Source organism: Leptodactylus fuscus, chromosome 11 (genome assembly GCF_031893055.1).
Source record: "Leptodactylus fuscus isolate aLepFus1 chromosome 11, aLepFus1.hap2, whole genome shotgun sequence".
Taxonomy (NCBI): Eukaryota; Metazoa; Chordata; class Amphibia; order Anura; family Leptodactylidae; genus Leptodactylus; species Leptodactylus fuscus.
In genome coordinates, this window is record NC_134275.1 from 40,114,166 (window position 1) to 40,128,867 (window position 14,702).

General features: G+C 44.0%; 1 protein-coding gene across 1 annotated transcript; it reads left to right on the forward strand.

Moving 5' to 3' along the window:
* Positions 1-4,429: 4,429 nt before the first annotated feature.
* DNLZ (DNL-type zinc finger) lies at positions 4,430-7,042 on the forward strand. Its single transcript, XM_075259649.1, has 3 exons — positions 4,430-4,674; positions 5,162-5,301; positions 5,848-7,042. The coding sequence occupies exons 1-3, from the start codon at positions 4,444-4,446 to the stop codon at positions 5,999-6,001; spliced, it is 525 nt and encodes a 174-aa protein (XP_075115750.1). The 5' UTR covers positions 4,430-4,443; the 3' UTR covers positions 6,002-7,042.
* Positions 7,043-14,702: the final 7,660 nt, after the last annotated feature.

Consider the following 14,702-nt stretch of genomic DNA (forward strand, 5'->3'; position numbering starts at 1 on the left):
CAGGCCCTGCAATAGGCATAACACAACTCTTCAGTTTTGTTTAAGATGCTCCTTAGAGGGGTTGTCCGGCTCCGGCACTGCTGCTATGCAAGTAATGAGAGTGGAGCAGCCGGCCTGGCTATAGAATAGTAGTGGTTCAGTGAACTGCAACACCTCTCTTATTACTTGTGCCATCCGTACACTAGCACCATATGGCTCCCAAAGGCTGCTAGAACAGATTACCTATGTGGGGTTTGGGTGTCTGACGCCTACAGATCAAATACTGGTGATGATGATTTGATTTGGGACTAGAAATCCCCTTTAAATCAATGACCCATAAATATTCTGTTTATTCTGCGCTGACGGTGGGTTACAGGATGATTTCTTCTCTACTCTTCTTCAAAGCAAAATTCTGAATTCCTCGGGTTCCTAGCACCAGAGGGCAGAGTATTGTAGGAAGTGGGATGACAATTACACAGATAGAGCTAAGGGCACGTCTGACAACAGATGGAGCTTAATTGTTGTCTGTTTCCAAGGGCAACCAGCTGAATTTTAAAAGCAGCTATGTGAATGAATGGAGCAGCTAAAATAAGGCGGAGGATGCACATGGCAGGAAAATTTTCTTTTTTGTTGCAAAAAGCAGCTTAAAAAGCATTGGCAAAGATAAAGGAAGTGCTTATTGCTGAATCCACTCCTGGCTTTGGCTTTAAAAAAAACAAAAAAAAATAAAAATTCTGCAACAAAAATCCATCTTTTCTCCAATATGTGGACTCAAGATAAAAGACTTAAAGGGCTTGTTCAGGGAGTATTTATTCTCTTTACTTTATCTGGGGGAATGCATTTGTTGGACCCCGGGTGACTCCGCTCACTCCTCCCCTGATCTCACAGGTAATTAATTAGTAGTTCTTTGGGGGCCGGCTGTACGATAGTCAGCCCGCCCACATAGCACCGGTAATTTAAGGTTTGGAATGGAAGGGGGGTGGAGCGACCCGGAGAATCGACCATTGCTTCTGATCACATGGCCAGTGGGTTGTCACGTCACCAGAACCTCTAGGTCCATCAAAAGCATCCCTGGGACCAATAAATACTCCCTGGAAAACCTCTTTAAATTTAAAAGTCCCCCAAAATAAAACATTTTGCCCATAGCAGCCAATCACGGCTTAGTTTTCATTGGAAAGTTGGGCTCTGGTTGCTATGGGCAACATGGACAGTTTTTGTTAGTCCGATAAGGCCCAGTTTCAAGACTACATACAGTTAGGGCCAGAAATATTTGGACAGTGACACAATTTTCGCGAGTTGGGCTCTGCATGCCACCACATTGGTTTTGAAATGAAACCTCTACAACAGAATTCAAGTGCAGATTGTAACGTTTAATTTGAAGGGTTGAACAAAAATATCTGATAGAAAATGTAGGAATTGTACACATTTCTTTACAAACACTCCACATTTTAGGAGCTCAAAAGTAATTGGACAAATAAACATAACCCAAACAAAATATTTTTATTTTCAATATTTTGTTGCGAATCCTTTGGAGGCAATCACTGCCTTAAGTCTGGAACCCATGGACATCACCAAACGCTGGGTTTCCTCCTTTTTAATGCTTTGCCAGGCCTTTACAGCCGCAGCCTTCAGGTCTTGCTTGTTTGTGGGTCTTTCCGCCTTAAGGGTGCATTCACACTGAGTAAACGCTAGCTTATTCTGAACGTAAAACACGTTCAGAATAAGCGGCGTCTAAAGCAGCTCCATTCATTTCTATGGGAGCGGGGATACGAGCGCTCCCCATAGAAATGAATGGGCTGCTTCTTTCACTCCGTGCAGTCCCATTGAAGTGAATGGGGAGTGCCGACGTATACGGCAAGCTCTGCTCATGCCGGAGCGTACACGCCGGCACTCCCCATTCACTTCAATGGGACTGCACGGAGTGAAAGAAGCAGCCCATTCATTTCTATGGGGAGCGCTCGTATCCCCGCTCCCATAGAAATGAATGAAGCTGCTTTAGACGCCGCTTATTCTGAACGTGTTTTACGTTCAGAATAAGCTAGCGTTTACTCAGTGTGAATGTACCCTAAGTCTGGATTTGAGCAAGTGAAATGCATGCTCAATTGGGTTAAGATCTGGTGATTGACTTGGCCATTACAGAATGTTCCACTTTTTTGCACTCATGAACTCCTGGGTAGCTTTGGCTGTATGCTTGGGGTCATTGTCCATCTGTACTATGAAGCGCCATCCGATCAACTTGGCAGCATTTGGCTGAATCTGGGCTGAAAGTATATCCCGGTACACTTCAGAATTCATCCGGCTACTCTTGTCTGCTGTTATGTCATCAATAAACACAAGTGACCCAGTGCCATTGAAAGCCATGCATGCCCATGCCATCACGTTGCCTCCACCATGTTTTACAGAGGATGTGGTGTGCCTTGGATCATGTGCCGTTCCCTTTCTTCTCCAAACTTTTTTCTTCCCATCATTCTGGTACAGGTTGATCTTTGTCTGATCTGTCCATAGAATACTTTTCCAGAACTGAGCTGGCTTCTTGAGGTGTTTTTCAGCAAATTTAACTCTGGCCTGTCTATTTTTGGAATTGATGAATGGTTTGCATCTAGATGTGAACCCTTTGTATTTACTTTCATGGAGTCTTCTCTTTACTGTTGACTTAGAGACAGATACACCTACTTCACTGAGAGTGTTCTGGACTTCAGTTGATGTTGTGAACGGGTTCTTCTTGACCAAAGAAAGTATGCGGCGATCATCCACCACTGTTGTCATCTGTGGACGCCCAGGCCTTTTTGAGTTCCCAAGCTCACCAGTCAATTCCTTTTTTCTTAGAATGTAGCCGACTGTTGATTTTGCTACTCCAAGCATGTCTGCTATCTCTCTGATGGATTTTTTCTTTTTTTTCAGCCTCAGGATGTTCTGCTTCACCTCAATTGAGAGTTCCTTTGACCGCATGTTGTCTGGTCACAGCAACAGCTTCCAAATGCAAAACCACACACCTCGAATCAACCCCAGACCTTTTAACTACTTCATTGATTACAGGTTTACGAGGGAGATGCCTTCAGAGTTAATTGCAGCCCTTAGAGTCCATTGTCCAATTACTTTTGGTCCCTTGAAAAAGAGGAGGCTATGCATTACAGAGCTATGATTCCTAAACCCTTTCTCCGATTTGGATGTGGAAACTCTCATATTGCAGCTGGGAGTGTGCACTTTCAGCCCATATTATATATATATAATTGTATTTCTGAACATGTTTTAGTAAACAGCTAAAGTAACAAAACTTGTGTCACTGTCCAAATATTTCTGGCCCTAACTGTATGCCACCATTCTGATGGTCTCTGTGATGTTTTCTGACATGTCATAGTGTCCAGTAAAGAATATAATATACTCCCCTCCGTATACATTCTGTGGAGAATAGATGCCACTCAGTGACCACCATTGTTTGTGTCCCTGGCACATAAGGTCATTGGGCACATAAAACGTGGTGAGAAAGCCTAAAGGGTTACAGCGGGGCCTGTTATGTGGCTTCAACCGCCCAATATTGTGTATGCTGTATAATGGCCTTGTTCTAATATATTCTTATTGTGATACATTGGTGGCCCAAAGACTAGAGAGAGCAGTGGACACTACTGAGGTCCTAAGACCACCTGACCGAGTCTGTAACTGGTGGGAGTCCAGTTCTGTACATACTGTATATGTTAGTGTGAGCCGCCATAGAAACGCCTGAGAGAGGGGCAGTGTCGTGTGGGGACACAATGGAACCACACCGAGACCACATGTACTAAGCTGTGAGGCCTGGTAAGTGTCTCTGCCAGAGAATATGTAGGAAAGGCTGCAGGTCTGATACCACATAGGTGCGCTGTGCTGCTACCAGCAACCAACCATTGTAGCTACACTTAAAAATGGCGGCTCTGCAAAGACTGGTAACTGCCGTCCTCGTGTGGGGCACCAAGACAGCACAGGCTAAAAATCCTGCTAAGTTCTTACCGTCCTTACAGGCCGGTGCCTTGTATGTCACAGTGCAACATTCACACACAGCAGATTTTATTGTAGAAATGTCAATGACTGTCCATTGATCTCAATGCAAGTTGTGGAAATCCAAGTGCTCACTGCCAAAACACTACAACAAAGTCTGCTGCATGTGAATTCACCTTTATATGTACAGGTAACCTCTATATTGATTCTAGGCCAGACTGACTGGGCATGTGGGGAGTTGTAGTTCACACACAGAGGTGAACGTTTCATTTGATGACAATGATGTGGTATTAATATCCATCCTTATACTGCACACTTACATAGGATCATGTAATAGAATGCTAAATTACAGCATAAACGGAGACATGCAGCCAGGAAAGGGTTAAATTATGAAATACTGTGAAAGGCGCTTATTGCCCTCAACAAAGATGGCGGATTTTCACTTCCGCCCACAGCGGTGGTTTCCGGTCATGTGCTGAAAACATAGCAGAGAACATGCTGGCAGCCGGGAGCTGGAGGTTGGTGGCCGCTTGCAGGGGTCTGACTGCCCGGGCCGGGGTGAGGCTGGGACGGACATCTCTGGGGGCGGTCAGGGAGCGCGGTCACCTCCGCCTGTCACCGGCCACACCAGTATGGAGGAGCCTGTGTACCCGGCAGACAGCGCCGGAGGATCCGGCTGTGGGGAAAGTGCAGCCCACTCATTACCAGCTAGTATATACCTGCAAGGTAAGGACTGCTACAGGTACCATGGACAGTGCCAGAGTGAGGGCGCCCCCTGCAGTGCCAGGAGAGCAGCCAGGAAAGCCGTGTGCTCCGTGTTATTATTGCTCTCTAATAGTCTATGTATATATTATATATATGTATATAATATATATATGTATATAATAATATCTATGTATTATACAGCCGCTGTATGACAGGCCTGGGCTATGTCTGATGAATTGCTGTCAGGGATCATCTGCCTAGCAACACTTTTCTATGTGGTTGTCAGGTAACCTGTGCATAGTAACCAGTTTGATGAATGGTGAGATCACCCTAGACATAGAAGGTCAGTGACCACGTATAGGGCCACGTGGTGGGATCCACTAAGTACATGAGCGCAGGTCATGTGATCTGTAGAGCTTCTACATAGTATGATGGCGCCCCCTTCTGATCATCTGCATATTTGTATTTATGGAATTTTTCTCCTTTTATTTTTTTTTTCCTAATTAAGGTTTGCTCAACAAGGTCCATGAAAAAGATCTCGAAAATGGCGTATCATAACGGCGTGGTGATTGTGAAGTGTCCTGGCTGCCAAAACCATCACATCATAGCCGATAATCTGGGCTGGTTCTCCGATCTGGAAGGAAAGAAGTAAGTGAAAGTGAATGACCTTCCCTCACTAGGAGAAGGGGTCCGGTCTATAGGTGTTTGCCATTGCACACAGCGGTCAGCATTGAAGTCTTCGGGGTTAATGCCCCTTTTCTGCCAGTAGGTGTCAGTGGTAGGTACCGTGTATGTGGTTGCACCATGAAGGGACAGTAGAAGTTTTCAATAGACAACAGCATCACCTAGTGGAGCACATGTTGTATGACTGTACTGCTTCTATGTCTGTCTACAGCGGAGACCTTTTCTGCACTGACGGCCCCTTCATATCATTCTCAGGGGCCACAATACGACTATTTATAAAGCTATATGACAAATGGACAATCTATGCTATAAATATTGGATAGTGAAGGCGCCACAGAAAGCCGAGCGTGCTGTGAGCAGAGCCTGACCATGTATTTTGTTCCTGTATTATGTGCTTGCCCTGCCATACAGCCCCCCATATCTCAGCTGCCAGGGCCTCAGACAGGTGTGATGTGCAGAAATTTATTTCTCGCCTTATATTAACCCAATATCTTCTGTTTTGCACTGAAGGAATATTGAAGAAATCTTGGCCGCTAAAGGAGAGAAGGTTCATCGGATCGTGGGTGAAGAAGCGCTGGAGCTGGTGCTGGACAATAGTGCGAGTCAGCCCAGGGATGAGGACAAAATGGCGTTACCTGCAGACTCTGAGAAGTCAGTGACTTAACCATAAGGATGTAATGGAGTGACTGGATAGTCTTGGAGAACTCAGCTGAGCAGTCAGGTCAGAAATAAGATGAATCTAAGGAGGGCAGCCATGTTGTCATGTCGTCACCTCTCTTATACACAATGATGGTAAAATGGCTGCTGGGTTAGAGATCTCTATAGTAATGAATAATAAGATGACATTTCTGTATATCTTGTGATCACAATGACCGAAGACACCCTACTGGTATTCCCGTGTCCATGCTGGGGAGCTACGGAAGACCATGGCTGAAGGGCCGCAAGACAACCTTGCCTGACTCTGGAATTAGCACAGCCATACAGTGCTTCGTACATCAGTTGCCAAAAAGGGGTTAATTATAGTCACCTCTGAACTTTGTAGGATATTCTATGCATTAAAAGTATTGTCCAGTGCACAAACAATGGTGGCAATGAGTGGGTTAAAAAAAGGTTTACCAGCAAATGCCCACTTGGCCTGTCAGAGGTCACAGAATCGCTCCTGCCTCAGTGATTTGGTGAACAATCAGGCATTTCCTGAGTGTCATGGGAACGTGAGGTTCAGGTAAATCCTGTTCTGATCCCGGAGCCGCCATATTTATTTTGCCGCTCTAAACTCTTCTGTCTTCCATGTTTTACTGTATATTATTATCATTATTATTTATTATGGTTTTTAGTCTCTGCATGATTATTGACCAAATATAATTGCGGTGTATTGCAGTTACACCAGAGCACCACATGGGGGCAGTGTGAGACCTGCCTGTACTCCACATACAGAATAGATAAATGTCATTTTTTTTCCAGTGAACCTTTTAATTTCTTGTAATGGAAAGGTTTTTTACAGCAAATAAAGGGTTTTTGGTGAAGGAGTCAGGGTTGTAATTACACGGCTATTCCTGGCCCTGCAGGGTCTCATGGAGGCTGTCGCTCCCCCGGTGAGACAATTCTTAATGATTCAGATTACAGGACGGTGATCCCCTGAAAATAATTAATGTCAAGATATCCAGGGATAGAATAATATGGCTGCGATCCTCCAGAAATGGCGCCACACCTGTCCATAAGTTAGTATGTAGTATTGCTGGACAGCAGTGGTGAGCCTAGCCTCTCTGCTGCCCGAGGCAGACGATCAAAAGAAGCCCACCCCAGAATTGAGTCCGGGGGGTGGGGTGGGGTGTTGTTCATCTTTTGATTGTCCAACTCAGACAGGGGGGGGGGGACTGTTGGGTGTGCTAGCGTTACAATAAATACAATGAATACAATGCAATGTGATATTTTGTGCAGTAATACTCACAGGAGACGTCTTCCCACATTTCCTGTCTCTTCCCTTTGGACCGCCATGACCACTTCTTCCAGCTGTGACTTGACTCTTAAAAATTTGAAACACAGACATCTTTGACTCCTCACTTTTCCACACACCCAACCCATATATATATATATATATATATATATATATATATATATATATATATATATACACACACACATATATCTATATATGTCCCACAGCGGCCCCTGCGGCCTATATTATGCCCCACAGTGGCACAATAGACTGTGGGGCATAATAGAGGTTGCAGGGGCCGCTGTGTGTTGCATAATAGAGATTACAGGGGCCACAGTGGACCCTTCAAGCTCTGCTATGCCCCACAGTTGCTCACCCATGAACTATTATTATACTCAGGAGGGGGGTTTCAGACCCCAGAGTATAATAATCAGAGCCCCAGGGGAGGTGAGGGAACATAATAAACACTGTTACTCACCTCTCTGGGATCCGATGTTAATCCTAGCAGGCATGTGCTAGCAGTAACAGGCTATTACTACCAGCACAGTGGACCTATTTGGTATCTGTATCAAGTAATGAATATAACCACAAAAATAGTATTTTCAATAATTAGATGAATTTTATTATAATTATCAAAGAAAAAATGAGACAATAAAAACAATTAAAATCTCATCTTTATGAGTGGAGGTCGCACTGCAGCACAATATATAGTAGTCACACACATGTATAGATAGTCAAATACAACAACAGTGTGTAGATGATAAGTATACTATTGTATGCATTAAATACATATATGTAGATGCAATCAGTATCAAAGCTTATGGTGTGAATTGAGGTTGTCTCACATTAAATAGATTAGGTATCCAAGGGGTTAATACAAGGTTGGAGTGTATTTCAAATGTGCAGAATATAATCCTTAGTAAGATAATATAATATCAATCCAAAGTAGCCGGAGCCCTCTGACATACTCCTTAATAGGGAGGTAGAATAGAAATAGTCCAAACTACCAAAATGTCATTACTAGTAAATAGATGTAGTAGGACTATAAGAAGTGGATATATTGCATCAAGTTACCGCCTATAAACACCTCAGACTGGACTCGCTTCTGTGTGAGATAAAGTACCTATAAAAGTGACACCATATACAAAAATAGTACAAAAAACAATTGTATATCCATGTGCTTACCAATGCGACCTCCACTCACAATGGGCCTATATGCTACTGCTAGCACAGGCTTTGGGCTTATATGGTAATATCCCAGACCACGTGACGTCTGGGATATTATCATATAGGCCTGAAGCCTCCTAGGAGTAACATCAGATCCTAGAGAGGTGAGTAAAACTGTGTATTATGTTCCCTCATCTCCCTTGGGGCTCCGATTATTATACTCAGGGGTCTGAAAAGAACCCAGAGTATAATAATAGCGGTAGTGGGATTGAGGCCTGGCCCCGGGCCTACTCACTTCCAGCAACCGCGGCCTATAGTACAAGGGGAAGCGGGGACGGCAGTGAATAAATTTGGGGAGATTGGTAAATAGGTCGCTACCTGCTGGAGATACTCCAGAAGGTAGCGGCCTATTATAAAACAAACAAAAAAAAGTTGTTATACTTACAGACATGAGCGCTGCCACCGCCACATCCTCTTCTCATAGATTGTAAGCTCTTGCGAGCAGGGCCCTTAGTCCCATTGTGTAAAATTACTTTCTTTGTAATGCATCTTTCTGTCTGTATTTGAACCCTACAAATTGTACAGCGCTGCGGAATATGTTGGCGCTATATAAATAAAATGTCTTACTATTATTCTCCCTGTAGACGTCTGCGTATCAGCATAGGTGGCGTAATCACACCGCCTACGCCGATACATAGACGTCTGAACCAGTGCAAGGAGAGTGGCAGTTCTCCTTGCGCTGGTTCAGAGAAAAAAAAGTAAAAAAAAATTGTCTGGGCTGCCACCCCCCTCTGCTCCACCACCCAAGGCGGCCGCCTCACCTCGCCTCATTAGAGGTGCGGCGCTGCTGGACAGGCCTATTTACTTTAGTAGAGTTGAGCTGTACTATAGACAGTTGGGAAGTTTTTAGAAAGCAACAATGTTTTTCTGATCTTGAACAACCCCTTTAAGTTAGTGACAAAAAAATATTCTATAATCTCCTAATGGCAAAGTAACGGCAGATTTGTCATTCAGGGCCCTAGGAAAGCTGGGTGGGAGCTCATGTTATGGTCATATTGGTACTCATTCAGCTTTCCCAGGCACGGAAATAACAAAATAAAACAATGAATTTTACCTTGTGGAAAAAGACAACTGAAGGACTTGTATGTACAATGTAACCTGCGCCCTAATAATGAGGACTCATACGTACAATGTAAACTGCGCCCTAAAGATAAGGACATGTAAAGTGCAGGTCACAAAGTGGAGCAGTCGCCCTTGGTAACCAGAGAGAACATAGGAAACTAAAAGTTGGTAGCTCATTGGTTGCTACGGGTGGCGATTGTTTTTTTTTACATTTCCTTCCAAGATGATGGGATGTAACTGAACTTGTGCCCCTTTATGGGAGTGTTTAAGGCAATGACCAGCAACCAATCAGAGCTCAGCTCTCATGTTCTAAATGCTACTCAGAAATTGAAAGATGGACTCTGATTGGTTGTAATATGGTAGAGGGTGAGTCCAAGCGGACAGGCTATACAAGATGTCTGATTTTTGGCTTAGTTATGGCGATGTGTCTGTCAGTGGGTCCTGGACCCCCCTGCACCCCTTTTACACCTTCTTGTGTGACTACTTCTGCCATCCAGGTGGTTTGCCCCTGAGTATCATACATGACTGGGTCCTGGAGTGTTAGACCCCCGCATGCCTCCTATAATGGTCTTCCCCCTTAGACTCGCATCGCCCTGTCTGCCTGTCAGACCCTCATGAAGTAGAGATGTGAGTGCTGTGTCAGCGTCCGCCGCTCTCTTACCTCTCGTAAACATCCTGAGCGGAAGTGTCTGCGAGCGCTGACTGAAATCCTCCTGCAATTGTATCTATAATGGAGGTGAAGGGGCGGCCAGAATTTCCATTATGTCTTTTATAAATCCCTGCAGCCTCATAAGGATCAATGAGCGAGAGAACATTCTGGATAGAAGAGGAAAGATGGCCGCCATATCCTATTAGGAGGAAGAGTGCGCTGCGCGACCTGTGGTACCTTATTTATCCTCTCGCAAACTACACAACGAATCTGCAAGGTCTGAACGTGACCCCATTGCAAATCTCTCCAGAGTCTGACTAAACAGGGGGGGATTATGGTATCCATAGTGATGCATAGGTCTGCAGAAGAGCTGTAGACACAAGATGGTTGCTTCAGGTTATGAAGTGGACATAACTCCACCTACAAGTCCCAGCATGGCGGTCTGTAGAATTCATGGTATGCTTGGACTTGTAGTTCTACAAGAGCTGGAGATCTGCAGGCCTCATCCCCTCTGCTCCAGAGCAGTGTCGGCTTCTTGTCCTGACTCCCTTTCTGTCGTGTAGTAAATGTATATTTCCCCCTGATTTCCCTTGTGTTCGCTGGAGCTGACGCTGCAGGTGACAGGCCGGCCTGAAGAGCTGCCACTAATGAGTCAAGCATGGCAGCCGTCACTCCCACAGCGCTCGAGTGGCGGAGACGCTTGTCAAGTGTTTACATTCAGTCTTGCAGGTGCAGAGTGGACTCTTCAGTGTCAGGTACGTCTTTGGTGGGGACGGGTTATGTAACACTCATATGTGTGTGACGCTGCTCTCTAGATCTAGGGACGTTGACTGCTCATTTCACTTAAAGGGGCGCTCTACATATCTACTAATAGTGAATGTGTAAGGGCTGGGAGGCTGAGCGTTAGACTAAGTTCACATTTCAATGAAGACTGGCAGTGTGATGTCAGTGAATAGGGGCTATTTTCATGACGACCCATGACCACCAAAATATACAGTAGGTCCTCTCCTATTTGTGCACCCCCTATAGTTACGCTCACTCCTAGAGGAGAGGGTGATCACTTCATATATAGGAATTTTCCTTTTGGCAAATTTCTAAATTTCGGAGACATTGTGTCCAGGGTTGAGCTGCGTCTCCTATAACACATTCACTGCGAAAATCTGTGTGAAAAATAATATTTTAGTGCCAACGTGTTACATCCAGTAATGAGGTGTGACTTCTGCCGCTGATATCACTGATGTGTCAGCAGATACAGGATGATAGGGGTCTGAATTACACCGCCATGCAGTAACAACAAGTGTAGGGCTACGTGCCAGCCCTTGGCTGAGGGACATTACAATCTCAAATGTTAGTCTATCACCCCATTCTCAAAAAACTGCGCTCCTGAAAGAATCCAAAACAGCAGTTAGAAAGTTTCTTAACCCTTTCAGAGCAATTAAAACAAAATAGAGGTCAAATTTACATTTTTTAACAGAATTGGCCAAGCAAATGGGAAAACATTTTTTTTTCTATAAAATGTTGCTTTAACTCCAAATTTTGCATTTCCACAAGGGGTTAAAGGAGAAAATGCACCCCATAATTTGTTAAGCATTTTCTCCCAACTACAGAAATGCCCCACATGTGGCTGTAAAGTGATGTATGGGCACGCTGTGAGGTCCAGAACGGAAGGAGCGCTATTGGGATTTTGGAGGGCAAATTTAGCTGGAATCTGTTTCAGGCACCATGTTGCATTTGGAGAGCCCCTGAAGTGTCAGAATAGTAGAAACCTCCCAAAAATGACCCATTTTGAAAAATAGACCCCTCAAGGAATTTATCAAGAGTTATAGTGAGCACTGTGACCCTACAGGTGTTTCACAGATTTTATTAACATTGGGATGTAAAAATGAAACATGTCTTTTTTTCCAATAAATTGTCCATTTAGCACCATATTTTAAATTTTTGCAAGTCGTTAAAGACACACCACAGTTTGTCACACAGTTTCTCCTGAACACGGCAATACCCCATATGTGGCCATAATCTGCTGTATGGGAACATGCTGGGGCTTAGAATGGAAAGAGCGCTATTTGGATTTTGGAGGGCAGATATTGCTGGAATGGTTTTCTGGTCCCATGTCGCATTTGCTGAGTCCCTAAAGTATCAATACAATGGAAACCCCTCAAAAGGTTTAGGTTTAGGGTCTCTGCAAAAGTGTCATGGCATCCAAAAACCAAACCGTCTAAGTCAAACCCAATAACCGAATAACCCTTCTTCCCTTCTGTGTCCAGCTGTACCCTAATATCAGTTTATACCCACATATGACATTACGTCAGTTATCCTGGGTACACCAGTGTCATACATGGGGCATAAACTGCAGTTTGGGCGCAGAAGGGCTGGAGCACTATGCGGCTTTTGGAGTACAGATTCAGAGGTTTGGCATCTGGATTCCATGTCATGTTTGTAGAGCCTGTAAGGTACCAGAAAAGTGGATTCCCCAAAGGAGTGACCCCATTTTGAAAACTGCACCCCTCAAAGAATTTATCAGGGGGTGTAGTGAGTATTAGTATCCCGGACGTGACTGCACAGCGGATGGCGAAGGGGAATATATAAGCTGTGCGGAGAACATTGCAGACACCAAATTCCGCACTATGTCCCAGTATCTCCTATAATTGGGGGAGTCACTCTGGGGGTCACTTCTGGTATATTTTCCCTCGTAAGCTCTAAATCTGGGGTGTCGCCTGATATACAATTGCACAGCTTATGTATTCCCTTCCTGACGCAGCCAGTTGTATTCTAATAGTTTGGCGATTTGTTTTTTTGTTTTTTTGTCTTCACATTACTAGATGCTATATTTTCTTTATTTTTCTAGTGACACGGCCATATAAGGGCTTGTTGTTTGCGGGATGAGATGCATTTTGTAATGACAACATCTTTGGGTGCCTACAACTTATTGAATACATTTTATTAACTCTTTTTTTTACTGGATTTAAAAAAAAAATTAATTCTGGCACTGCGTTTTACCTTTTTAATTTTTTGCCATGCAGCGTACAGTATAAGTAACGTGACTTTTATTCTGCGGGTCGGTACAGTTAAGGCGATACCTCATTTATATTATTTTATTATGTAATACTAATTCTGCAGAACAAAAACACATTTGGGGACATAAATCAATGTTTTTTTGCATTGCCATCTTCTGAGAGGCGTAACATTTTTATTTTTCAGTTGACAGTGTTGGTTGGGGGCTTACTTTTTGCGGGACAACTTATGCTTTTTATTGGCACTGTTGTGGGGTGCATATGACTTTTTGAACACTTTTTATAGCATATTTTGTAAGATGAGATGGCGAAAAATCATTACTTCCGGCGGGTTTTTTCATTTTTTTTTTTTTTGTCGTCGTTCACCGTGTACTTTAAATATTGTTTCAGTTTTATTGTACAGATTGTTATGGAAGCGACGATACCAAATTGTTATTGTTTTTATCGATTTTTAGGATTTTTTTTATACAATTCATTTTCTATAGAAAAAAAGGACATTTTGGGGCTTTATAACTTTATTAATTTTTTTTTCAAACACTTTATTTTTGTTTTTTACTTTTTTTTTTTCACTTTTTGATGTGTCCATTTAGGACACTTCAATTAGCAATACTTTGATTGCTGATAGTATTATGCTCTGTGAGACACAGCCTGCATGTGTCTCACAGAGCATAGCAGGACGTCAGGCTGTGCAGACACACAACCTGATATCGGAAGGTCCTGGCAGGATCGACCAGGTACGTGGGAACTCCGGGCAGCCTGGGGTCACTGACCAGACCCCAGGCTGCATGTTACTGGTACCAGTACCCCCAGAACTCGCGGCAGGGGGTGTCGGGTGTAACATTTAATTGGCGGATCCTTTTGGATCCGATCGTTATGCTTGACAATCAGATCCAAAGGGTTAAATCGTTCGGTTGGAGCTCAGTTCCGACCAGACGATATCTGGGTGGGTGCTAAGTGCTAGTAACACCTAGCATCTGGTTCTGATCTCTGCCAACTGGGTCTCTGAAGACTGGCTGTAAATTTACAATTGGCCGGTCTTTAGAAACCAGGACTGCTGGCCGTAATTTTACGGCCGTCGGGTTAGTGATGCATATCTAGGATAGTGGTGGTGCCCCAAAATCCTGAGACTGAAGGGGCTGCAGCACTGATATACTGTAGAATGGAATTCCCTTCCCTACTCTCGAATGAGCCTGGTTGCAGTTCCCTGAACAGCCAGGTGTCTGGGGGCGCTGCTGTGCACAATAGACTGTTCACAGTGCTAAAGGAACTGTGGCCCTTTTCATTTCAGGATTAGTGGGATGGCAGAAGTTGGAGCTCCCACCAATCATTAAGATCCTAATGCTATTCCATCACATGGTCAGATGGAACAACCATGTTGGGAGTCATCAGGAGCAGCTAACCTGCTTGTTGATGGTTTCCATTTTGCAACAGATATTTTCTGAATGATAAAGTGATTTGGTTTTCCATGTGCTGGTAATGA

What these genes read in the sequence shown, in the direction of transcription:
- DNLZ (XM_075259649.1), top strand. Translation starts at nt 4,444, where the DNA reads ATGCTGGCAGCCGGGAGCTGGAGGTTGGTGGCCGCTTGCAGGGGTCTG. An exon ending in AGCTAGTATATACCTGCAAG is followed by an intron (nt 4,675 to 5,161) that starts GTAAGGACTGCT and finishes TTCCTAATTAAG; the next exon opens with GTTTGCTCAACAAGGTCCAT. An exon ending in TCCGATCTGGAAGGAAAGAA is followed by an intron (nt 5,302 to 5,847) that starts GTAAGTGAAAGT and finishes TTTGCACTGAAG; the next exon opens with GAATATTGAAGAAATCTTGG.